The following is a 26598-nucleotide window of genomic DNA, read 5'->3' as shown; positions in this document are numbered from 1 at the left end:
ATTTTTAATTTAGTATTCCTTCAGCTTATTATTATTTCTTAAATTCATTTTGTATTCTGTGTTCGATTAAATATTAATTGTTTGATATCCTTCGGATCTGTGCTCGGACTTGATCACCCGTGGCTCTAGAATCGATGGGTATCACATGTGTCATTTTTTGATAATGACATAATCATAACTCGGTTATATTGTGATAATTATGCATAAAAATAACTATTATTTTTTTATTGAACTAAAAATAAGTATTTTATATAAAATGTGATTGATTTTTTAAGGTAATTTTTTAATTAATAAATATTTTTAAATTAATAATTATTGTCTAATTAGATTTAATTTTATTAAAAAAACTCATAATAAATAGATAAATAAGTAATTTGTGTTAGAGTTTTATATAAACTCTTTTAAAACCTCTTTTAATATCAATTAATAAATATTTTTTTTATATTAGGAATACTTGTCTAATTAGATTTCCTTTTGTTAAAAAAATCATAATAAATTTTTAAATAAGTAATTTGTGTTAGAGTTTTATAGAACTCTTTAAATATATCCTTATCTAGTGTGATAGAATTTTATTAAAAATAAAATAGGTAATTTGTAATAGAGTTTTATATAAATTATTTTATTTTCTTTAAATATATTCTTGTCTAATTAGATTTAATTTTATTAAAAAACTCATAATAAAAGCTAATTTGTGGTAAAGTTTTAGAAAAATTATTTTGTTTTATATATTTATTAAAGAATTCATAATAATAAATAGATAAATAGGTTAATTTAAATTTTATTTTGTAGATTTTAGTGTTTTAAATATTTTTTTATATAAATAAATAAATACTGAAACTCTTTGCACATCTAATAATAGTATAGATAAAAACTCTTTTTATATCAATTAATAAATATTTTTTTATACGAATAAATACTAAAATACTGAAACTCTTTGGTAGAGTTTCTGTATTTTACTCTGAAATTCTGAATTTCTATAATTCTCAATTTATGTACCCCTTCCTCCTTCATCCATACTTCTATTTATAGGCTTCTTGGATTAATAGGATGATGACATGTATCCTTTTCTGATAATGACATAACCATAATTGGGCCGAGCCAGTTATATTGTGATAATTATCCATAAAAATAACTATTCTTTTTATATTGAACTAAAAATAAGAGTTTTATATAGAATGTGATTGATTTTATTAGGTAATTTTTAGAGTTTTATAATAGTATAGATAAAAACTCTTTTTATATCAATTAATAAATATTTTTTTATACAAATAAATACTAAAAAAATACTGAAACTCTTTGGTAGAGTTTCTGTATTTTACTCTGAAATTTTGAATTTCTATAATTCTCAATTTCTGTACTCCTTCCTCCTTCCGCCATGCTTCTATTTATAGGCTTCTTGGATTAATAGGATGACAACATGTGTCATTTTCTCATAATAACATAATCATAATTGGGCCGGACCAGTTATATTGTGATAATTATCCATAAAAAAATAACTTTTCTTTTTATATTGAACTAAAAATAAGAATTTTATATAAAATGTGATTGATTTTATTAAGTAATTTTTAGAGTTTTAATATACTATTTTTACAAAAACTATTTTTATATCAATTAATAGATTTTTTTTTTATAAATAAATAAATACTGAAACGCTAAAACACTTTACACATTTAATAATAATATAGATTAAACTCGTCTATATTTTGTTAATTTGAATTTTATTAGGTAATTTTGAGTTTTATAGAATTTATATCAATAAATAAATAAATACTGAAACTCTTTGCACAAAGGCCGAGAAAGTATTACTACACTTGATTTTAGCCAAAAGACCAAGAAAGGTTAGCCAAAAGGCCAACCCAAAAAAATTTAATACTACACTTGATCTTAGCCAAAAGGTCGAAAATATGTGATTATTATTTCTTTAGCTTTATAATTTTATAAGAGGCTTTCATGTAATCATTTTTACTTAAAACCAATGTGAGACTTTGTAATTTGAATTAAATTATTTTTATATTTTGTTAATTTGAATTAATTTTAATTTTATTGGGTAATTTTGAGTTTTATAGAATTTATATCAATTAATAAATAAATATTGAAATATTGAAACACTGAAACACTTTGCACATTTAATAATAGTATAGATATATATAGATAGAGTATAGAGATTTTGAAGCATTACAATTAATAGTTGAAATTTATGCTCTAGAACTTCCCACATAAATACTTTTAGATATTAATTTTCTACAAATCTCTATACTCTACAAATCTCTACAACCTTTTTAATATAGTAAAATTTACATTTGATAATTTAATAAGGGTGGTGCTACTGCCATTAAAAAGAACTGAGACCTCCGAAGCTGACTCAACTCTAGCAAAATAGCATCAAGCACATATACTAATCAGTTTTTTTTTATTTTTTTAAAAATTAGTGGACTTTTCCTTCTCATAGAACTCAACAGGAGAAAAGGTAGCAAACTTTGGAAGAGTATTCACGTGCCTAACAAGTAACAACTATATTGAAGCACCAACCATGAATCAACTCTAGCAAAACTACATGATTGATGAAGAATATTGCAATGTATAACTCATAATTCCTATCAAATATTAATAGGTTCGCTGTTCAGTCAACTAGCACCCTTGGGTCCATTTAATTAGATGAAAATTAATAATAAAAAGTGAAAGTGACAATGACAGTAAAGAAAAGAAAAATTAATTTTTTAAATTTGCATGAAAAGTTCAAAAAAACAAAACAAAACAAAAAACAGCTGTAGGAAAGTACTATGAAGTATATCATAATTTGAATAGCATGAAAATTACAAGAAAATATAATGATTTACCTTAATTGTCTTTATTTTTATTTAAAAAATCTGAAAAAAAAAATTGTCAAAAAATTGTCTTTGCAATATATAAGAATCTAAATAAATAAATTTTTATGACTAGATAGATATAAACTAGGGTTAAGTGCAAAAAACACTTCTGAATTATGGAGATTTTGCAACTAACCCTCCGAAATTACAAAAACCCATCATAAACTTTCAATTTGTTGCAATAATCTGAATTTCACTTATTGACGTGGCAAACAAAATCTAACCAATCAATAAGATTGTGACACGTCTCTTGTATCTTATATCTAAACCACCAACACAACAACCAAACCCTAACGCACCTTCCTTTTTCACGGCAAACACACGGAGAAAGCCATTTGACGTCGAACAATCCGAAACACCAGAGAGAAAGCTTCTTGTTCCCATCGTCAACAACATATCCAGCAACTTCGGTGACCGTGAACAGTTGGGAAAGTTTTTGGTCAAAATTATAAACTTGGGGGAAGACGAAGCGATTCTTGGCTTTCCGCTTCTCCAATTCTAGATGACCTGTGCCCTTCAATTAAGGTAACACACAAGGATGGTCGGAAACAGAAAAGCCCTAGCTCGTGAATGCGAGCTTACCGGAGACTTTCTTCATTCTTTAGCGATGGATAGGCTCCCGTACGTAGAAGCGGGATTGAGCAGAAAGGGATCTCGTTCTCTCTCTCTATATTATATCCACCTTATATAACATATATTTACACACCCCCATCGTCATCTTCAACCTAAACCGTGCCGGCATCCAAACATGACCTGATCTTTAATTTCTCAATGTATATATATATATCAGAAGTTGGGTCAATGCATCCTTGAGCAGCTTATGATTTGAAGAAAATTCTTTGACGAATCAAATTCTTAAGCACTTGTATACACACCTGAAAATCCCTACTTCTTTAGAGCCCTAATTTCAGAAAATCCAAAAAAAAAATACTCCATTAACATGTCAAAACATGAAAACATTAGGGGTTTCAGTCGATCAAAATGGTTAAGGCGCCTCTAGACCTACTACTTGAAGTCTGTTGAATCCTTGCTTCCTCGCCGTAAGCCCTCTTTGCTACGTCGACATTCTCGCCTTCACTGTGGTCACCGGTCCATTTTTGGTGGCTCATTCCTGCCGTTCTCTCCACTGTGCTTACTGGACAGTCATTTCGTCAAGCTTGCTGCCATCGCCGGCCATACCCAACTCGCATGCTCACCGGTAAATTCTTGTGCCACCGTCCTCTGCTATCGCCGATAACACCCAGATCGCGTGCTCACCAGTAAAGCCATGTTTGGCTTTGTTGGTATAAAGAATGGGATATTGGGGTCTTAGCTGTTGGAAATTAAGGACACTCTTGTCCTTTCATGCTTATAAGGGTAATATCGTCATTTTAAAAAATTCACCTAAATTTAATTACTATTTCTCGGACCTTGGTCGGATGGGGGTGATCTGTAACTTTTTTTTGCATAATTTAAAGAATGGGATATTGGGGTCTTAGCTGTTGGAAATTAAGGACACTCTTATCCTTTCATGCTTATAAGGGTAATATCGTCATTTTAAAAAATTCACCTAAATTTAATTACTATGACCTTGGTCGGATGGGGTGATCTATAACTTTCTTGCATTTTTGAAAATTCAGGAAATTACTTACAAGTTTCTTCGTAATTCTGGCGGTTTTTTTTACACTTAACCCTATAAACTATCATATAATAAGAGAAGTACTATGTAATTACAATGTTTGGGCCTAAAGAGGCCCTGGTCAAAGGAACATGAGCTAAGAAAGAAGAGAAGAGACGAGGGAGCGAACAGCCCACTTTGTTTGGACCCCGCCATACCTTTCTCGTCCTTGCCTGTTTCCTGCTGATGAGTTACTTGATGTAACTTTTTAGAAAGATCTTAAAAAAATTAAATTAAATTAAATTAAAAAAAATTCAAAACATGTAATTAATTAATGACTTTAAAATAACTAAAGTCATAACTACTTTCCTTATCACCCCTCTTTGTTTATTAGTGTTAGTTGGACCCAAATTTAACCAAAGATGTTGTTATTAGTACTTGGATGCATATGTTAACTCACCGCATCCAAGAATCAAGAATGACTCGGCCCATGAATTCACCACTCATGTAGCACCATTTATTTATGGATTACTTTGTATGGCTTAAAATTTTCCACATCAATAATATACTTATATATTTACATCTATACAGCAAATATTTTTATAAGCATTTTATATACGGAGTACTTTTTTAATCACAAAATTAATCACACGCAACACCCAAAGTCTCCTCCAACTTGATATTACAAAGAATGCAAAATTGAACAACCAAAAGTCACAATCTTCAATAATAAATCTTTCCTGGTTGTAAAAATAAACACTCTCACAGTCCATAAAACACACTTTCCTTCCCTGGCAACCACAACTTTTTGGTTACCAAATAAAATGGGTGTATCATCATTCAGCACAGTGACCGGGAGGCGTGACGGACTAGTCTCTGACCCAAGTGAAGTGAACGTGCCGGGACCGGCAGAATCTGTATCTGATGCACTACAATCTTTCATTGCCAAAGGTTTTGGGTGCACACACGGTTGGATTTGCACACTCTGATTTCTTTCGGATTTCATCATTTGTTTGTTGTTGTGCTTTCAGTAGGAATAAAGAATGTGAATTTAATATCATGTTTGTTCAAATAATTACGTACGTTTTATTTGTCGTTTGCACGCAATCTTATCTGTGTTGTATAACTCTATCCCACCAAACTCGTGATTTTATGTAAATAAACCTAGCTATCCCTTTTCATTGCATCAACACGGTTTGTGTTTTTCTTTCACGGGTTTAATAAGAGAGTAAAGCATGTACTACGGTTTGTTTGGTCACTATGCAAAACAATGGAGAAAAGAAGATGTTTGGAAAAATAAGGGAGAAATTTAATTTTACATACGATTTTCCTTTTTCTTTTTCTTTATATGCACTCATATGAACATTTTCAGTCTTTTCGATTGGACGTTAGTAAATAGAAACTGGTCGTGTTATTTTCTGAGAGACCAGTTGAAAAAACAAAAAACAAAAATTCTGAGAGACACTTCAATATATAGAGACTATACAGTAGATATACTGGTCTTGTTATCTTCAGCCTAGCAAATCATGACCCATTAAAATCACAAATGGGCCTTGTAATTTCGCATTCGTGGACTGTGGAGACGTCACTACGATAAACATTCACGTGACTGTAAAATCCAAAGGGCCCAAAAATAAGATACGCCACAGTCAAGCCCATTGACATTCTTATTTACAATGTGGAGAAATTTGAAGAACCACTAATATATAAGTGAATGGAGTGATTGATTTGGGAAATTATTTGTCACACTTCAATTCTATGGACATGAAATCAAGGCCTCGCTAAAATAAACATGCACACATGTATATATTTTAGAGTTATTAATAGAGTGAATTTTTTTTTTTTTTTTTTTTTAACTTTAAACATGATAAATGAAAATATATACTTGAATGTTTTGCTTTTTTAACTTTGGCAAGAATGACAGGCCCACTTGTACCTACTTTTTGTTCACACTTGAGTTCCAATCCCTTCTCCCCTTTTTGAGAATGGAGATGTTATATAGATTTTTTTTTCTACTGACATATATCATATATTAAATGGAAGGTTAAATATATAATTTATGACGTAGCTTACTAAGTTGACTGATCAGGTGTACGCCTTGATAGTACTACTTCTTTTGTCCTAAAATACTTTGACATTTTGAGAATTGTGATTAACAAAAAAAAAAAAATTATGAGTCAGAGTAGTACCTTAGGGGAACTATTACTTTCCCATCACCACGTGGGAAAGTTACAGAAAAGCAAGGTATGTTAACTCTCTGACTTCCAAGAGATCGCTCGTTGATGACAGCCACGGAGACAAATGGTCTCGAGTTTTGGGAGGTCTCTTAGTTCTCTTTTAAACAGGAGCAGCAGCTGCAACACCACTCTTACAAAATTATCAAACATAAACTCTTTAAATAATTTTAGATACTCCTTTGTCACACTATGCCTACCTATTTAGGTCTCTCTCTTTTTTTTTTTCTTTTTTTCTTTTTTTTTTGAATTATTGGATATTCAAGGCTTTGCCTGACTAATTCCAGGATCTGTGCAACATGCCTCTCACACGGAATTGATAAAACTTGGCTATGTCTGAGTTCCATGGCTGCTGCATAACTGAAGCCAACTCCTTGAGGTTTATTTGTGAAATTGCGTCCTAAGTTTTTCATATATGTTTAAAATTTGTGAAGCGTTTGATAGAGTTAGAAGATTTGTGAACTGTTGAAGAGATTTATAGGATACACAAATTTCTAAAACATCAGGGAATTAAATAAAATTTGTAACAAAATTTAGATAAAGTTTGTAAATATCTAAAATATCTATTTGAAAAGAATCTTAATAATTAATGGTAATGTATCAAAATCCTTGAGAGGATATTGAGCCACATGACAAAATTAAGAGAAGTTCGGGTTTGTTTGGTTTGTAACTCTAATAATAGAAAAATTGTTGTGAGAAAGTTGAAAATAGAAAACTGTACAAAATAATTCTGCTTGGTTCAATTTTTTAAAAATTCAGTTATAAAAAGATCTGTTTTCAGAGACAGAATAATAAAACTGTTTTCTATTCTCTAATTGAGAACTATTTTCAGAATTACAAACCAAGTAAGTTCTAAATTTTTTTCACAGGTCATACTCAGTGGTCATCTCTTGATAGACTCACTGATTTGGCCACTGAAATCCTTCTATAAATTTACAATATAGAATATGGTCACAAATTATAATTTTATTATTATTCTACTCTTAATTATCAGTTATGACTATTATTTTATTGTTTATTAGTGTTATTTGTACCTAAATTCAACGTCGTGTGATTTTTGACACTTGGAGGCCTGTGTAGGATCCACAATGTTCCTCCCCCATCGCATTCGAGAATCAAGAATCATTCAGCCCCATGAATTCAGCGTGGTATATAACACCTACACCAGTCGTGTGGACATAATTAACTATATTTATATGGAATATTTCGCAGGTATTAAAATTTTCTCACTCTACCGTATCAATAATATACTTATATATATCTATATTTATATCTATTTTACTATTAAAAATGTGAGCAAATTTTTTATATACATTTTATTTAACTTTTTAAAAGTTTAATTGTTAAGTTTTATTCAATTTGAAATTCTAATAGACAAAAAATTATTTACAACCAAATTCTCCTACAATTTGGGATTATAAAGAACGCAGAAGCGAACAACCCTCACACACAGTAGTAAGTCTAGCAAATATAAACAATCGTTGCATTCCAATGATTCCATATTTAAAAGCTGCTATTATGCATTTAGACTCAACTCTTAGTCTTAGATCTATTTATCATACTCATGATTTCTATCCATTTGATATAAGGATAAGTTCAGAGGTAGCACGTCCCATTCATCACCACATCAAATGAATTGACCCCGCGCCTAACAAATAAGTCTTATAATCATTTTCCTATATATAAACAACCCAAAGTCAATCACTCTTTAAGTAGCAAGTCTTACTGTAATAGCAAATATAAATACTACCCATGAGTAAATGATATTTAGCCCAATTTTCAGGCCTATTTATCAGGTCTATGAAGTTTCTATATAAAATAAGTAAGTTAAAAGGCAAGTCTTATTCGGTACATCAAATGGATAAGACTCTTAACTTGGACATGTACTTTTAACTGTATCGCAAGATATTCTCTCTTAAAAAAAATTGAGAAAATTGAATTATAGAGGTTGGTAATTAAGGAAGCTATAGGAAAGGAGTAAAGTATAATTATACTAGAAGCAGGCACTCCTTTGTGGATTATGATACTATTATTACACAAGCTAGTCTCCATTATCAGAAATATCAGTTTACTACAAAAGATTTGATCATCTGCAACCCTTTTTAGAGGTTGGTAGAGAGAAGGAAATGATTCCATCATTCAGCACAGTGAATTATTATTTGGCAACCACTTTGTTTTATCTCTGACTATTCTCAACCATGTGAATTCATCTACATAGGTAAAGATTGCCAGTGATAGAGTTGCAACACACGTGTGTGTGTGTGTGTGTGTGTGTGTGTGTATTATTGAGCCTGAATTTGAGCCTTAAAGAAGCAATAATAAAAGGAAGAGACAATTTTAGTTATTTTATATATATGCATTGGGTCTTGTAATAATTTTGCTAAGTAATAGAGACAATTTTAGTTATTTTATATATATGCATTGGGTCTTGTAATAATTTTGCTAAGTAATAGAGACAATTTTAGTTATTTTATATAAGATGAGCACCAAGATATGGAGTTTGAATTTCTTCAGTAAATAACTTAATTCACTTATCCAACTTTATTAATCTTTATGAAATTAAGACCCAATTAATAGAAAATAGTGTTAGGCTTAAAGTTTCCCACATAAGGCCTATTAAGTTCTCAGTGTGAGATAAACTTAATTAGAAGTTCTAAAAAAAATTCACTATTCGTAGTCAGTTTTCTCTTAATAAAGATGCAAACTTCAGTCCATTCATCATAGAGGAGAAAAAAGAATCATCTATAAAGCAACCTAATTTTTTTCTTGATTATTTTATAAGAAAAAAGGAGAAGAAAATTATACGTACATGCTGATAGATACTTCCATTGCATTTTAAATCTAGCAGCCTTAGGTAGTATGAATTTAATTGGTGAGAAGGAAGCCAAGTCCATTCAACTCTCCGCAACCCTGCACTATTCTGATGGAGAAAAACTACCTTGAAGTTGTATCCTTAAAGAAACCTAAGTAACTAAAAAAACACCAAGTAATTTGGTCAATCTCTCTCAATAATCATACAGTAATATATTCACATATAGCCTGCTTATCAACTAAATAAATCATACTAATGTTTTGATGATAATAAGTAGTTATCATGTTCTTTACTTGATTCAAATATTTCCAAGAGTTTGCTAAAATCATTATCCATTAACTTGCTATCTAATTAAATTGATCCAATCCCTAGTTGATTTGGATATAACAATTGAGGAAAAATTATTATAATGTAGCTCTTGTTCAAAACTAGGGAACAAAGATCAGAATTTCAATCGCACAAAATTTCTAGCACTAATTTCCCAAACAAAGTTATATCAAAGCACTAATATATAGGAGCTCAAGAAAATAAAAAAATCATTATCAAAACTATAGAAAAAGTACACCAAACAAAAACACTTTAATAGTTCCATTAAACTACTGAGTGGTAATCAGAATTCATAAAAAAAAAAAAAAATAGACACACACACAAATAAAAAAGCTTTGTAATTTTCTCATCTATGGACTATGGAGACATCACACCGATATATTGTGACGTTTTTTATTTTTTCTATTTCGAAATTTTGAATTTTTTTTTATTTTTTGGATTATTTATTTTTGTAGCCTCGTTTTGCATACCAGACATCGTGTAGTGTGCCGGATGAGTTCCGAGAGTTGATTAAAGCATTTCTTCGAGTTCGGGACTCTGAGAAATGCATCACTGGTCATTTCGTCATTTTTTAGTTTTTCGGGGGTCCGGAACCGAATTTGTGGTGTACAAGAATTATATTTCGGAGCTGTTGCATATCATACATTATTAAGTGATGCATAATTATGTGACTATGTGTTTAGACATGCGGTTGTCAAGTGTTAAGTTTATACGTGCATATATATATATATATATAGATATATATATATATAAAGATAAAATGGATATTTTTGAGCCCGTCGGACCCACAGTTGATTATAGCCATTTCATTTTCTCCTCCCTGCATGGTTTCCTGCAACTTTTCTTTTATTTTTCTTTTTCTTTTTCTTTCTTCAATTCAAGGCTAGATTCACATCTTTCTACTGGGAATTTGACTTTTTCACTGAAGGCAAAGTTAACGAGCACGATGAATGTTTCGATTTGATCCAAGCAAAACTTGATTTGGAGCACCTTTGGAATTTCAAAATTTGGGGCTTTTGGGCTTTGGCTTGGTTTCTTTGAGGTAAGGGTTTTGAAACCGCAAGTCCTTAAGTTTCTGTAAATTAATCTCTTACTCCCTCTGTCCCAAAAATAGTGTTGCTTTTGGGAAATCGTGTCAATTCAATTTGTAAGAGTTATGGTTCCTCAAAAGTGACACTTTTATGGGACGGATGGAGTATTTTGTGATCTAATATGCTTAGTTTGTGATTTTTAAGCATGACCTTTATGTTTATTGGAATGAAATGTATTGAATGTCATGACGATGTGAGTTGATGTGGAGATAAGTGTTTAATATATGTTATACTATGACCTACTTAGGAAAAATACTATGTTTGTTAAGTGATAACATGATAATTGTGGTGTTATATTCTTGTCTAAGCTTGCTATATGATTGAGGTTTAAAAGTATAGAATTTCATGGTATTGAATAGCATGTGGCATTCATGCATTAGCATAGGCAACGTAAATGGGAAATTGAGCTCTTGGAAAGCAAAGAAAATTGTTTAGAAAAAGGGCTTTGGAAATGGAGAGTGACATCTCATTACATAGGCTTGTATAACATTGTACTTATGATGTGTGGATTGTATGTGATGGTGTATGATGGTAAGTTTTTCCCAAAATAAACATGATCCCTCTCTCTATACGTCATTCTTTGTTTGGATTCATGGGGTCATTAAGGAGAATGTGTTTAAGGCACTTCCTACTGAGCCGTTGTGCTTACCCATTATTACTATTTTTCAGGACTCGAAAGAGGCAGAGTGGACGATTCATCTTCACCATTGTAGACCACTTACAAAGTGACATTTGATGTCATTATAGTCCTCATTATTTGTAGTGTTATGAGTTCAATCATGTTGTAATTGTATTTATTCTAATGGCAATGTAATTTTTATTATTTTGGGGTATGTAATTGGTAGCGATGTTAATACATTTCTCTATTGTAATTTTTACAAAGTATTGTTCTAATGTTGCATTAATATTCGCATTACTTGTATTTGGGTATGTAAGCATGTGTATATCAAGAAGAGATTTATTGGGGGTATTTTAACGTAAGTATATATATATACGCATTCAATGGCATTTTGTTCTGGTTAGTGGTATTTTAGTGGTTGTATTGTGGGATAATTGTGTACAAAATTGGTTGATCAAATGGATAAAAAGAGAAAAAAAAATTAAAATCTAGGAAGTTTCGTTCGACATGTAAGTACCCACACATCGACCGGTATACAGGCTTTTTCCACAGTTGCAATTATTTTACAATACTTTTCATACATCTACAATGTTTTTCATAATAATCTCCTTTCATTATATCTTGAAGGAGGCGTATATTGGGGTAAAATCGGTTGCTGGAGATGAAAAACATCTTATTTATTGTATTTGGAGTACTGAATCTGCGTATTAAATTTAAAATTTTAATTTAATTTTTTGCCGATTCTAATTTCAAAACACCGATTCGGTACTCCCAAACACAACGGGCATGATAAATGAGATGATCAATGCAGTTCGATGGAAACTTTTCCTTTGCTGAAGAAATTGTAGGTGATTGGAACTTACCATCCTCCTTTTCTGAGCCGACCCATACAAACCCTTTCTTTGCCTTCTCCATAACCAACCCTCTCTCTCAACCACCACCACCACAAACACCCCACCTCCGCAGTAACTGATTCTCGATATGAGTAGAATTGGGTTTGTTTATTTTAGTGTTTTTATTGGGTCTGACCTTGTTTTTTCGTTTTTAAGAAATGTTCGTTGTTTCGTTGGACCACTTTGTGGACATGATCTTTATCTATGTTTTAGCCCAAGTGTCCTCTCTGTTGGGCCATAGGGCATGCCCCATGTTTTGCTTGTAATTATTTTATTTTATTTTATACAAATTACAAAACCACTTACTTACCCAAAAAATAATAATAATAATAAAATAAAATAAAATACATCTCTCTTACATATTGAAGACGACGTAAAAATATGTTATGATGGCCTTTGATTGATCGGATATTGCTAAGAATGGTTTGTCTTCTGAAAAACGTAGCAGGTCTTGAGTTTGTGGGCTTCTTAGTTCTTTTTATTTGTTGATGAAATGGGTTCATTTTGAAAGTGGGCTTATTTGACATCTTGATGGGTCCATTTTTTTTTTTTCTGATGCTTTGTGACAGTATTATTCTCTCCCTCCCAAATTAAACATTATTTTTTAATAATTTTTTTAATTAACAAAAAAAAAGAAAGAAAAAGAAGCAAAATACTCAAATAAAAATTAACTTATATCAGATATTTGATGCAAAATTGTTACCTGTCAATTTTTGTTCACTAGAACATCATCATCGGAATGCATTCCTAAACATAGAACAACATAAACAAAAAAAAAAAAAAATTACCTTATATCAGATATTTGATGCAAAATTGTTACCTGTCAATTTTTTTTGCATTAGAACATCATCATCGGAATGCATTCCTAAACATAGAACAACATAAACAATATCTATTAAAAATGATGGTCATGATGGGAATATTTTAATCATCACCATCTACTACTAGCAGTGGTGATAATTAATGGGACAACTTAGTAATTCCGTACATTATATCCTAAACAATTCGAAATCCCACAAAGATGCAACTGTAGAAAAAGCAAGCAAATTTATATGTTCTCTCCATTATAATAATTAATTCATATATATATATATATATATATATATATATTATTATTTAGCATAAAGAAAACTATTTTATATAACCGTCACATGACATCAAGCAAACTTTTTCTTTATTTTTGTTTGTTTGTTTTTTGTATATTTTATTTTAAAGTTAATGTTAACGTACTATTTTAATGTGAAAATTCAATTATTAAATATATGATATCACGTTAAATTCGGGAGAACGAAGGAGATGCATCTTTCTCGATTGGTAATCCATATATTAGGTGAAATCTGTCTTCGTCGTAAAGGTGCAATACCTCTCTCTCATCACTCAAATAAATTGAGTTGATGTTAAACTTTTTTTCTTTTAATATAATTTAAAAGAGAAATGATAAATATCACTAAATAATTTTTATGATATATTATATATAGCATGTTAGTTAGCAGCCACATATAACTTAAACTTCTAAAACAGTATTTTCTCACGAAAACGGTATTTTTTAAGATCATGGTGGTTACAATCACAAATGCAATTACAAAATAAAAATAATAATAAATAAGGAAAATAAATTCAATCACAACCTCTAATTTTCTGATTTTATAATTGAAAACTGTATGTGTATTTGTCATTGAATTACATTATTGATAAGCACGATAACATACTCACCGATGAGTAAATAAGTATTGTTCATTTTATAATTCAAACTTTGTACCTTAAATCACGATGTTTCAAGGCTTACTCCATTTGTATAAGATTCTTTTGAGATTTATCATTTTCATTCATTAAGTTAAATATTCACTAGGATAATTTCACTAACCTCCCATGAGGTTAGGCGTAATTATAGGCGATATCCCTTACGTTTCAAAAATTACAGAAACCCCCCCTCAATGTGACCCGAGTTAAATTCCGGTGGCATTCTTGCCAATGACTAAGATACCCTTATTATATAAAATAAAAAATTAACAAAATACAAAATGACAAAGCTACCCCCAATTATCTCCGTACACATCTCTCCTCCCTCCAACATCTACTCTCTCTGTAACTAGAGATTTCTGGTCCTCTACATTGGGAAAAAACAAACCAATTACAGAATTGAACAACCAAGCTTGCCATAGTTCTCACCACCAAGTTACCGTCGCCACCGGTTCAGCACCGACATCCTTGCTCACCGTCGGTCGATCTCGCTGTTGAGATTGTGCATCACCGCCACCATTTCAGTTCACTTCGTCACCGGATCAGAGCGCTACTTCACTGCCTAGCTCACTGGTTCACCGTCGGTATCTCGCGTCGCTAGGCTCGCTTTCTCTTTCTACAGCCCCTGTGATCACCGACAGCAGATCCGTTATCCATCATCATTTACAAGAGTCTATGCACGCCTTTCTGAGCTTGCCTTCCTTCACCGCCGTGCCGAGCTGTTTGCACACTATTTAGACCTCAAGCCGGTAAACACCGATAAAACCATCACCACCGTTCAATTCAGACCCAGTCCTTGCTATCACCGTCATCGGAATAACCACTGTGCTTATCGCAGCCGGAATCGCGACTCTTCCAGTAAGTGCTCATCACCACACTCTGCCGCCACCGTGGCACTGTCGTTCTTTCTCGCCGTCGACTGAGCACATCCTTGCTCATCTGCTGTTGCCGGAATAGCGACTCTTGTTGTTCGTCGCCACACTACCGCCACCGCGTCACTGCCGTTCTTCTTGCTCGCCGTCGATTGAGCACATCCTTGCTAGTCCCCAGTAGGTTATTCATAGCTTGCTGTCGCTTGATGTTCTGTCTGTCCTTGCTCGCCGTCCCGACCAGTCCCTTGTGCACCTCCGTTTGGGACATAATAACATATATATCCTAAAGACCTCTTTGATGTCCTGCTCCGTTTATCCCTTGATTCAGATACCAAGTCAAAATATGAAAAATTGGGGTTTTAGAAGTATTTGTCTTTCTATTTTTTTTTTTTCTTTTTTTTTTTTTCCCCTCTCTCTCTCTCTCTCTCTCTCTCTATATAGGTTATTTAATACAAAAGTAAAGGTTAAAATGTCTTTGCAAATATAGTAAGGGCAAATGTGGTATTACAGGGTTAAAAATAGCTGATGTCATCAAAAATCATCATTGACCGGCGTTGACTTTCACTGGAGGGGGCTAAGTGTTACGACGGAGCAAACCTTGAGGGAGGAAGGTGTAATTTTTGAAATGTAAGAGGTATCGCCTGTAATTATGCCTAACCCCAAAGGAGATAAGTGAAATTATCCTAATAATAACTGTATATACCAAAATAATAATAATAATGATGATGATTTAATGACCGAATTTCAATAGTTATCGAATTCAATTTATATGATTATGGTGTTGCATCCTACTATATGATGTCATCATGCGTCATGTAATGGACTCATCACTAATTTGAATTCAATAATAGTAATAGCTGAATTCAGTCCCAAAAAAAATGAACAATGTGAGTTGGCAGAATGGTTTGTCGTATTGTTCGATACGCGATTCGTATTGGTCAGTTTACACTGACTTTGTCCAAGTTTGTTACATTGCGACCGTGACAAGTATTGCAAACTATGACATAAATACAGATATGTATGTAAAATATATATATATATATATGTGTGTGTGTGTGTATAAATAAATATATTATGACAAACGGTCAAACGTGTAAATTAAAAATTCACTGTACAAAAACAAATAAATTATACATAAAGGATACAAATACGTTATATATAAAGAACACGAACAATAAGAGATTGTAAATTTCAGCTCCCAAACTCTAGAAATTGCAAAGTCAAAATCAAGTCGGGAGATTGAACAAAATTCAGACTATAACATCATTAAGTATATATTAACCTAAAATTATTTTAGTATTGATAAACTCATGAATTGAATTCTCATTTATCAAAAATAGTAGTCTAATGAATTTTTTTTATTTTTCTAATGAATGATTGTTAAAAACAAAGTGAATGTATCTTTTTTGACAGATTAAAAAAATAAAGATAAATTGAACCCTCAGTTTATTTAGTTAATATGGTGCAAAATTAGCAGTATATGCATGATAATACATGAAGAAAATCAGGCATTACGACAGAGAATCATTGAGTTGGTGGTCGTTCATCCAAGTAGGGTAACGTGTCAGACAACAGCAGGTCTGGCTGAGCCCACAGACCAGTTGTCACTTAGCGATGGATCCATCTGCACTACGGACTCCAAATTCTTATCAAATCCAATTAATTAAGCCAACGATTCCATAAATTAGTACTTACTCCCACAGAGAGACCTTCTCTCATTTAATTTAAACCCCTCTTCTAAAAACTCTCAAAATATCTTCTACTCACCTTCCCTCCAGTTTCGACCTAGAGAGAGTTAAGAGAGAGATGAGAGAGGTGATAAGCATTCACATTGGACAGGCTGGGATTCAAGTGGGAAATTCTTGCTGGGAGCTCTACTGTCTCGAGCATGGCATTCAACCTGATGGAATGATGCCCAGGTAACGCATCTTACGGAATATGTGTGTTTATGTATGTGTGTGTGTGTGTGTGTGTGTGTGTGTATATTTGTATGTGGGTACTATGGATCTATATACCCCTTGCTTGATCATCATTTTTGGTTTGTATTTTCAAATTCTTCCAACTGGATTTTCTTTTCTGGTTATGGATCTGAAACTCGATCTGTCCAGAATCATGGTCTTGTTATTTATTTATTTATTTATTTATTATTTTGTTACTTGCCATGGTTTGTTATTCGTCTTTCATAGCTGTCAATAGCATTTTCTTGTTGTGCTAGTATAGTAGGTTTGAGGTTTCTGACTTGATCGGTCACTGCATCGCTTGGATTAATGCTTTTACTCTGTTCTTCTTCTTACTCTCAGTAAGTCACTTTTTGGATTTAGAATCATTGACTTTCTTGAGCACTTTATCGAATATTTGGCATGTATTAGAAGCGAAATTTCTCTTTTACTTTCTCCAGATTCAGTCAGATCCCCTTTCTGAGCGGGACTGTTATGTTGGCTCATAGCATTATGTTAGTCTATTGAAGGGTTTCAATGACATTACTAAACTTGGTCTCTTTATTTTGAATTTTTTTCACATCCTCTTATGTCCTTTACTCACAATGTTGATTTCTTGAAAATCACTATAATGGTTCACCAGATAAATGCATTATTTTCATTGGACCCAATCTCCCCCTCCCTGTGAAATACATACGTGTATTTACATATATAGGTAGTAAGAATTATATGATTGCTTTTTATTTTCTTGACTCAAAGTAATCAAAATGAAGAATTGGATAGCCTAAACAAATTGATAAAACAGTTGACTAGTCCAAAACCCATTGGAATAGTCATTTCAGAGTCAAAAGGAGAAGTGTTTTTCTTTCGTTTTTTGGATACAATTGTCTAGTCTAGGGCAATTAAGTGGGTCTGCCCTTGTCTCTGCCTAGTTTCTTTGTTTTAGGGGGCTAGTTGGTGCAGTGAGGGTATGCCCTCACTTTTGTTGCTGTACTATATTGTAAAACAAAACACAAGATTAAGGTTGTTGGAACAGTAGCTATTTCTGGATCAATTGACAAGGCCTAAATGGTCAAGAATAGTGCTTAATTGTAGTCATTCAGGAATCAGGTGGTCTAGAATCACCTCATCAGGTTAATTGTTTCACTAGTAAATTTGAACCCAAGGCAATTGTAGATAGTCAGGCTCTTGAAGTGGCATCAATTTGTTTGCTTAAACTTTCTCTTTTGATTTATGACTATGTTTGTCACTTCTCTGCAACAAATGGTACACTGAATTCTTGATAGTTTCTTGATTATACCTATTTTTTTTTACTTTTGTGACTTGGTTCTACTTTTGGGGTCTGGACTCTGATTGTTTCAATTCACATAATAGAATGTACTAGGCACATACTTGTTGTATTTGAAGTTGTGTATGCTAAACAAATTGCATGCTCAATACTGACGGTCCTTAAGTAATATTTTGATTTTCAACTGTGTGAATTACTTCCTGCTTGAAAGCACAGGCCTTGATTCATTAAATTGGCATAAATTGACAATTTTACTTGCAAATCCTCTGTATAGTTGAACCTACATATGCTTAACAATTTGAAGGAATGAAAAATAGATTATTTTGTTGTGCCAAGGAAAATCCACTATTTTTTTCTTTACTTTTTTGGTTGAATTAACTAAATATCAGTATTGGGTTTTCATATGGTCTCTTATATGCTTGCAGTGACAATACAATAGGTGTTGCACAAGATGCTTTTAATACCTTCTTCAGCGAGACAAGTGTTGGCAGGCATGTGCCTAGGGCAATATTTGTTGATCTGGAACCCACTGTTGTTGATGAAGTTAGGACTGGAATCTACAGACAACTTTTTCACCCTGAGCAACTTATCTCTGGTAAAGAGGATGCTGCTAATAACTTTGCCAGAGGACATTACACAGGTGGTTATGTTTCTGCAATGTCAACAGTAGCAATGGTTTGCAAAAAATAAAAACAGTAGCAATGGTTATATATTATTTCATCAACACCCTTGCCTTTGTCCCATATGGATGAGGTCGGCCACAGCCATAATTTTATATTATTTAATTGGCATAAATTGCTTTATTGGCTATGTGCTGCAGTCGGGAAAGATATCATCGATCTATGCCTTGATCGAGTGAGAAAGTTAGCTGACAATTGCACCGGCTTACAAGGTTTTTTGGTATTTAATGCCGTGGGTGGTGGCACTGGTTCTGGTTTGGGGTCTTTACTTCTAGAGCGCTTGTCTGTAGATTACGGGAAAAAGTCAAAACTTGGGTTCACCATCTTTCCTTCTCCTCAGGTATACTTATTATTATTAGTATTATTATTATTTTGCACTTTTATAATTGCCTGAAAAGCAAGATATGGGGAACCTGGCTGATATGGAAGCAAACAAAGCATATACGGAATTGATCTTTTTCCCTGTTCTTGCATCCACCAGAGGTCTTTTTTCTCTTTATGTAAAGAATCAGTTTGAATCACTCTCTAATCTGTACCCCACTTCCCCAAAAATAAATAAATAATAAATAATAAATAAGAAAAGAAAAACAAAGGAAAAGGAAAAACTAAATCTAAAAACTCAAGTTCTGACAGCCAAAAACTAAGCATGAGACTGTATTTCTAAATTTTCAAGTGTTTTCTGTAACTTGGATAGGGTTAGGATCATTGAGTTGATGTTTTCAACATGGGGGAAGCAGAAATGTTTGAAATTCCTTTAATATTTAAGCGAGTCAATTGATTGCCCTGTTCATTACATTTATGTTATCTTTGGGCATTTCTATTTCTTGTATGTTTAAGATTCAGCTCTTAGTATGAACTATTTTATGTGACAAGTTTCCCGAGATGTTCAGGTTTCAACTGCAGTTGTGGAGCCTTACAACAGTGTGTTGTCCACTCATTCCCTCCTTGAACACACAGATGTTGCTGTGCTCTTGGATAATGAAGCTATATATGATATCTGCAGGAAATCATTAGACATTGAGAGGCCAACTTACACCAACCTGAACCGTTTGATATCTCAAGTTATCTCGTCTTTGACCACATCCTTGAGATTTGATGGGGCCATCAACGTGGACGTTACGGAGTTCCAAACCAACCTTGTGCCATATCCTCGTATTCATTTCATGCTCTCATCTTATGCACCAGTGATCTCAGCTGCAAAAGCTTTCCACGAGCAGTTATCTGTTCCTGAGATCACAAATGCTGTTTTTGAGCCTTCAAGTATGATGGCCAAGTGTGACCCAAGGCATGGGAAGTACATGGCATGCTGTCTAATGTATCGTGGTGATGTAGTTCCCAAAGATGTCAATGCTGCTGTTGGTACCATCAAGTCAAAACGGACAGTTCAGTTTGTTGATTGGTGAGTACTACTGAGTAGTCATATATAAACATTACGAAACAATTACACATAAGCAATAGTTGCACCAGGACGTATCATTATCTTAATCGGTATGTGCATTATTTCAGGTGCCCAACTGGTTTCAAGTGTGGCATCAATTACCAGCCCCCAACAGTTGTTCCTGCTGGTGATCTTGCCAAGGTGCAGCGTGCAGTTTGTATGATAAGTAACAACACAGCCGTGGCTGAGGTTTTCTCCAGAATCGACCACAAATTTGATCTCATGTATGCCAAGCGAGCATTTGTCCACTGGTACGTGGGCGAAGGCATGGAGGAAGGGGAGTTCTCAGAAGCCCGTGAAGATCTTGCTGCTCTTGAGAAAGACTATGAGGAAGTTGGGGCAGAAGGCGTTGAAGAGGAAGATGAAGGGGAAGACTATTAAATGTAATTTTGTTGGGGTATAATTCTTGTCCTTTTCAACTATAATCAATTTTTTTCCAGTTGTTTCTGTTATGCTTTATGCTATTTGTTAACTGAGAGAGCTGCTCTTCTCAGTGTTCCAATATGGTTTTTGTTTCAAGCAAGATTTACAATGACTGAAATATTATTTTTTTCATTGCTTTTTCTGTGCCATGTTTGCACTTTTTAGTGTGGCTTAAACACCACTTGTGGAAGGAATTGAAGGTACTTGGCTAGGGGCAAAATTTGTGTGTCATATACTTGTATGACTAACAAATCATTTTTTTTTTTTTAACCTCTAAAGAAGATTGCCGCAAAAATAATTTATAAATTAAATGTTATATATGTTTGTGTGTGTGGAAAGTAATTTTCTTTTATGAACAGAATTTTGGAATCTTACCCCCTAAGACTGCATCTGTTCCAAAAGATAATCAAATCAACAAAGATGTAATAATGATTTATTTTAAATATTATTTAGTGTCAGAATTTCAAAACCAAACATAACTGCCATTTAGTTTTTTATTTTGAATCCCAAGACAGTAGAAGGTATACAATACAATATACGCAGATCAATACACCACGGTATTGTATACTCTTCTCATTTTATATAAACCAAGGGAAGGTATTTGAGTTTCCGAGATCTACAAAATATTTTTAAATAAACCCAACTCCTCTCCAGACTGCTACTCTTCATAGCAATCCACGACAGTGAAATGACCTCTAAGGTGGGTCCTAAACACAAGACAATCAATAACTTATTACCTGGGTGTTGTGTGGTTAGTTATGGTAGCATGGATATGTCCATACATTAAATTTTTAAAAAATAAAACAAAAATATAGTATCAGTATGATATGAATACGATTACATATAAATATAAATATTTATTTATATATATTTATTTAATGATATAAATATTTATTTTTATACATTTATTCAATAATAATATTTTAAAACTTTAATTTATTTATAATTTCTATATAAAGATTTATTATAAAATGAAATTATTTTATTATTGTAATAATTTTTATATCATATATATTATTATTTTATTACTTTGTCATGATATGAATTATATTATTTTTAAAATTACTGGGTACACTTGTGTGAAAAATGTTCAGGAAGTGTCAGCAAAGTGTCGGTGAAGTGTCTAAAATAATAAAATTCATTTTTATTTATAGACACATATATGAAATGTCGGATACGCATTCAAGGAGTGTCCGAAAAATATCTGTGTTTAACATGAGTACGATACGAATACGACTCCTTAGTAAAAGTGTCCGTACTAAAGTGGTTAGTGTTGAACACGGAAATTTTGTAGTGCTTATTCATTTTATAGATCACTTCAGAAGAAAATTCTACCTAAAAGAATCTGATCTTCACGTCACTGGATTGTAAATTAAACTGAAAATTAGTTTTAAAATTAACTCTAATATAAAAAATAAAATTAAAAAAAATTCAAATTTCTAGTTTTAAAAGTTCAGCTAGTTTAAGGTATTTTCAAAACCAATAATTCAATAAATCTTGTTGATATCTATCTAATTTTTTATTTTATAAAACAAAATCAAAGAAGAAAAAGAATGAATTGAATCTGAAACCCTAAAGCTTTCTCCTCCCAAACCGACATAATGCGTCATTGAGCAGCACATCGCACTACCAGAAGTGTGGATAAACTGGTCAACATCATACACAATCAAGATGGACCAAAAAGATTGATGTTTGTGGTGATCTGATTAGAAAAAGATAAAATTGCGCCGAACCATGACAAACAAGAAAATTATAAAGAAAGAAAAAGATATGATGGTGCACATTTGGGGTCAATTGCACAGTAGTAAGGTGGGACCCACCTAAAGGGATGTTTAAGATGGATAACAATGAGACCCCCTCTTAGTTAAGTCTTTGAATAGTACTGTATTATAGTGTCCACAGACCACCAAATCAGCAATTAGCCCAGGACTATTCCTTATGCTAATTTTGGTTGGATCGGGACGGGTGGATGAGAGGATGGGTAGATAAAGACTTTTTATATTTGGTTGAAGAGAAGAGAAAAAAGAAAAAAAGTAAGGAGGAGTGATTTCTTCTTATGTTTTTTATTTGCTCAATTTTGGAGGAAAAAGTCTCCCACCTCCTCTCTAACCTCCTTCGTCTTTTGCAAATATATATATATTTTTTACCTTGACGAGAAAGCAGCCAAACGGCACTTACACAGCAAATACCATAACCACAAAAACTGACAAAACAAACAAACAGCCCAGATAAACCCATCACTAAGCTAGGTCATGACATCAGTCATGATAACAACCTAAAGCTTAAAAGGTATCTGGAGCACTGAGCAAACTAACACCCACCAACAACGTAAGTTGAGCTGTAAAAGATTGTGATTGGGACGAATTGTATGTGTCGCCAACTTACGCCCCTGACATAAGTCATCGTTTGCAAATGCAAGAATATGATCCGGACAACAAGCACCAAACATAGCATAGGAGCAAGCATAATTGAGAGCAGAACAGTTGAGCAGAAAACCTCTCGCCGCCTCGAACACCCAATGGTTCCCTGAAATCCACCTCTGCTGAATAGGGGGTTTTGTGGATATGCGAACTGCCCTAAACTTTGCCAGAAATAACTGCATGGGCTTGGAGACCAATACAATTATCCCAATGCACAACAAGAACCTGTGGACTTTGCATGCTACAACCCATAATCCAATGGGCCTGCTATTTGATTAACCCAACGACAAACAAAATATAGTTGGCATTTGTTGTTTCAGTCAACAAGATTGGGCTGCAATAACTCAGGTCCAGCTGGGCCAATGAAACAATACATCCCATGAGAGGAGTATGTGTCCCATTGGCTGGCCTCCAGAAAATTCCATCAATACGTAATCCCAAGCCGTGGCTTCCTCATAGAAACCGGTACAAGGACTTTATTGCTAATTAGGGAGTCAGTATTGCTAGTGTTTGAATTGATATAAGGCTAGCAACTTGTGGGACCCAGAGAAAGACTAGCAAAGTACATCGCAACTGCTAACAATAGCATTGCGAGCTAAACAAGGCCCCACCTGCTGCAGCAACGGCTCTTTTCCCTTTTTTTTTTTTTTGTTTTGTTTTTTTTTTTTGGTTTTTTTCTTCACTATTTGTTTTTATATGTAATTTATTTTTATTGTAAAAAATAAATTTATGATTTTGATTATTTTATTTTATTTTTTATTTTGAAATAAATATTTATGATTTCAAAATTTGTCAACAAATATATATGAATTTTTTAAAACAAAAAATCATATTGTTAGAAATGACTTTTTTTTTTTTTTTTTCTTTACTATTTCCTTTTTATATGTAATTGAATTTTATTATAATTTTTTTTTTTTTTTTTATGATTTTGATTTTTTTTTTCTTTAAAATTTGTCAACAAATATATAAGAAAAAAAAAATTGTAAAGTAATATTTTATTCATCACAAACATACAATATGAAAAAATACATTTTACTCAATATTATCATTAAACCTTTTCATCGCCAAATTTATTCCACAAATGCTCCATAAGATCTCTCCTGAGATCTCCATTGTTTTCTACATTGTGAATTCTGCTGAGGCGAGTGGAGATGTGTGCCGCCAAAAATGATCAGTCTCGATTGTACTGTGGAAGGTAGACCGACTCATCAGTTGGAGGTGTCCATTCCAAAATGTTAGTGTTGCCCCCGTTTTCTATGATCATGTTGTGCAATATAATGCACGTTCTCATTATCTTGCTCAGGTTTTCTTTCTTCCAATAATATACTGGTCCATGCGTTATAGCCTACCTTATCTGCAACACACCAAATGCCCGTTCAACATCTTTCCTAACGGCTTCTTGTCTTTGAGCAAATAATTTCTTTTTTTCAGTAGTTGGGTGCGGAATGGTTTGAATCAAAGTTGTCCACTTAGGGTATATACCATCAGATAGGTAATACCCCAACGTACGGTGATGTCCATTCACCTCATAATTAATTGGAGGCATTGTACCATTAATGATACGATTGAACACTCGGGAATGATCTAAGACATTCACGTCATTGTGTGAACCAGCCATACCAAAGAAAGCATGCCAGATCCATAGATTTTTTGATGCAACCGCCTCCAATATGAGGGTAGACTTACGACCTCTCCCCTTGTGTGTGCCATGCCACCCTTTAGGACAATTCTTTCATTCCCAATGCATACAATCTATAGAGCCAAGCATACCTGGGAATCCTCTTTCTTCCCCTTCAAAAAGTAAACATGCAATGTCGCTTTCGTTTGACAAGTGTAGGTACTGCTCTGCATACAATGCAATTACAGCATCACAAAATCTCTTCAAGCTTTCAATCGCAGTGCGCTCTCTAACCAGATGTACTCATCACAAAGATCCGCTAAAATTCCATAGTCAAGTATACGTATTGCTGCTGTCATCTTCTGTATAGGGGTGCACCCCATACGACCAGTAGCATCGGGCTTCTGTTTGAAGAAGTTGTCATGAGTTGTAATATCGTTCAAAATGTGAAGAAACAACTGTTGTCGCATTCTAAACCGTCTACGAAAGTATTCAGGTGGAAACACAGGATTTTCGGCAAAGTAATCTTTCCAGAGTTCTTGTGCTGCATCCTCCCGATCACGTTTAATATATCGTCTCTTCTTTGGTTTAAATAATGCTTTTAGATTCTCAGGCGTAAAAATACCCAGAATCGTTTTGATCCTTTTTTGATGGAATTGATAAACCGTTTCCCGATCAGAATCTGACGAATTTTCTGAAGAATCAGATTCGGAGATTTGAAAAGATTGTGATGATGATGCCATTTTTTTTCTTATATAAAAGTTGAGAATTCAGAGAAGAGAAAAAGTGGTAAAGGAATCAAATAAGAGAAAATATGGACTTGAGGAATGAAGGAAAAGAAAATGGACTTGAGCAACTACAAAAGACTAAATTAGTGGTTTATATAGCCGTTGGAATATAGCCGTTAGAAATATAGCTGTTGGAATATAGCCGTTGGGAATATAGACTTTGAGAATATAGCCGTTGGGTATACAACAATCTCTATAAATACAACACTTATTTCACTCAATACTCATCATTCAACACTCATTTTTCTCATCTGTCAACATTCATTTCACTAAATCATCATCCTTCGACATTTAATGGATCAGCGACTTCCATTCAACAACCCTCATTTTAACCAATATGGAAACTTCGAAATACCATCTTAATTCAATTCTGGGTGGCACTCTCAAGATCCAATCCATTCTGAAATACATCTCAGCCCCAATTCAAAAACCAAATTTATCCAGAATACACACCTCAATTTCAAAATCCATTTTGTCACCCTTACACATCTCAATTCCAAAATCCATCTCAAAAACCCCCATACACACCTCAATTCCAAAATTCCTCTCAACCTTCTCAATCACAGCCACCCTTAAAGAAAAAGGGTGGGAATTGGTCCGAAGAAGAAGACATAGCATTGTGCAAAGCATGGATTATGATTGGTGAAGATCCGGTGACGGGAACAGATCAAAGTATGGGTACATTGTGGCAACGAATTCAAGCTCATTAGGTTAGGCAATTGGGAGACAAGATAACTGAAGAAAGATCACACGGTGCTCTGATGAACCATTTTTCAAACTTTCAACATGATGTAAACAAATTTTTAGGATACTACAAAAATGTCCACGACAATCCAATCAGTGGTTACAACGAGTATGATATGGTAAGTTTTTACTTTGTACAATATTTTTTTATTCTTAATTTTAATCCAACTTATTAATTTCAATGATTATTTATTTTTTATAGATGAATGT

At 33.1% G+C, this 26598-nt stretch overlaps 1 protein-coding gene and 1 pseudogene across 1 annotated transcript; one reads left to right on the top strand and one right to left on the bottom strand.

The window, feature by feature from the left end:
* The first annotated feature begins 16764 nt into the window (after positions 1–16764).
* LOC132293134 (tubulin alpha-5 chain-like) lies at positions 16765–20960 on the top strand. The gene is made up of 5 exons (XM_059790475.1): positions 16765–16971; positions 18703–18917; positions 19098–19297; positions 19848–20356; positions 20464–20960. The coding sequence occupies exons 1-5, from the start codon at positions 16859–16861 to the stop codon at positions 20774–20776; spliced, it is 1350 nt and encodes a 449-aa protein (XP_059646458.1). The 5' UTR covers positions 16765–16858; the 3' UTR covers positions 20777–20960.
* A 2032-nt stretch (positions 20961–22992) lies between these two features.
* Positions 22993–25599, bottom strand: LOC132289172 (uncharacterized; annotated as a pseudogene).
* Positions 25600–26598: the final 999 nt, after the last annotated feature.

Source organism: Cornus florida, unplaced genomic scaffold (genome assembly GCF_030987335.1).
Source record: "Cornus florida cultivar Cherokee Brave unplaced genomic scaffold, ASM3098733v1 CherokeeBrave_3.0.0_Hap2_Chr02, whole genome shotgun sequence".
Classification (NCBI taxonomy): domain Eukaryota; kingdom Viridiplantae; phylum Streptophyta; class Magnoliopsida; order Cornales; family Cornaceae; genus Cornus; species Cornus florida.
Note: the sequence above shows the minus strand (reverse complement) of the source record. Positions and strands in the feature narration are given on the sequence as shown.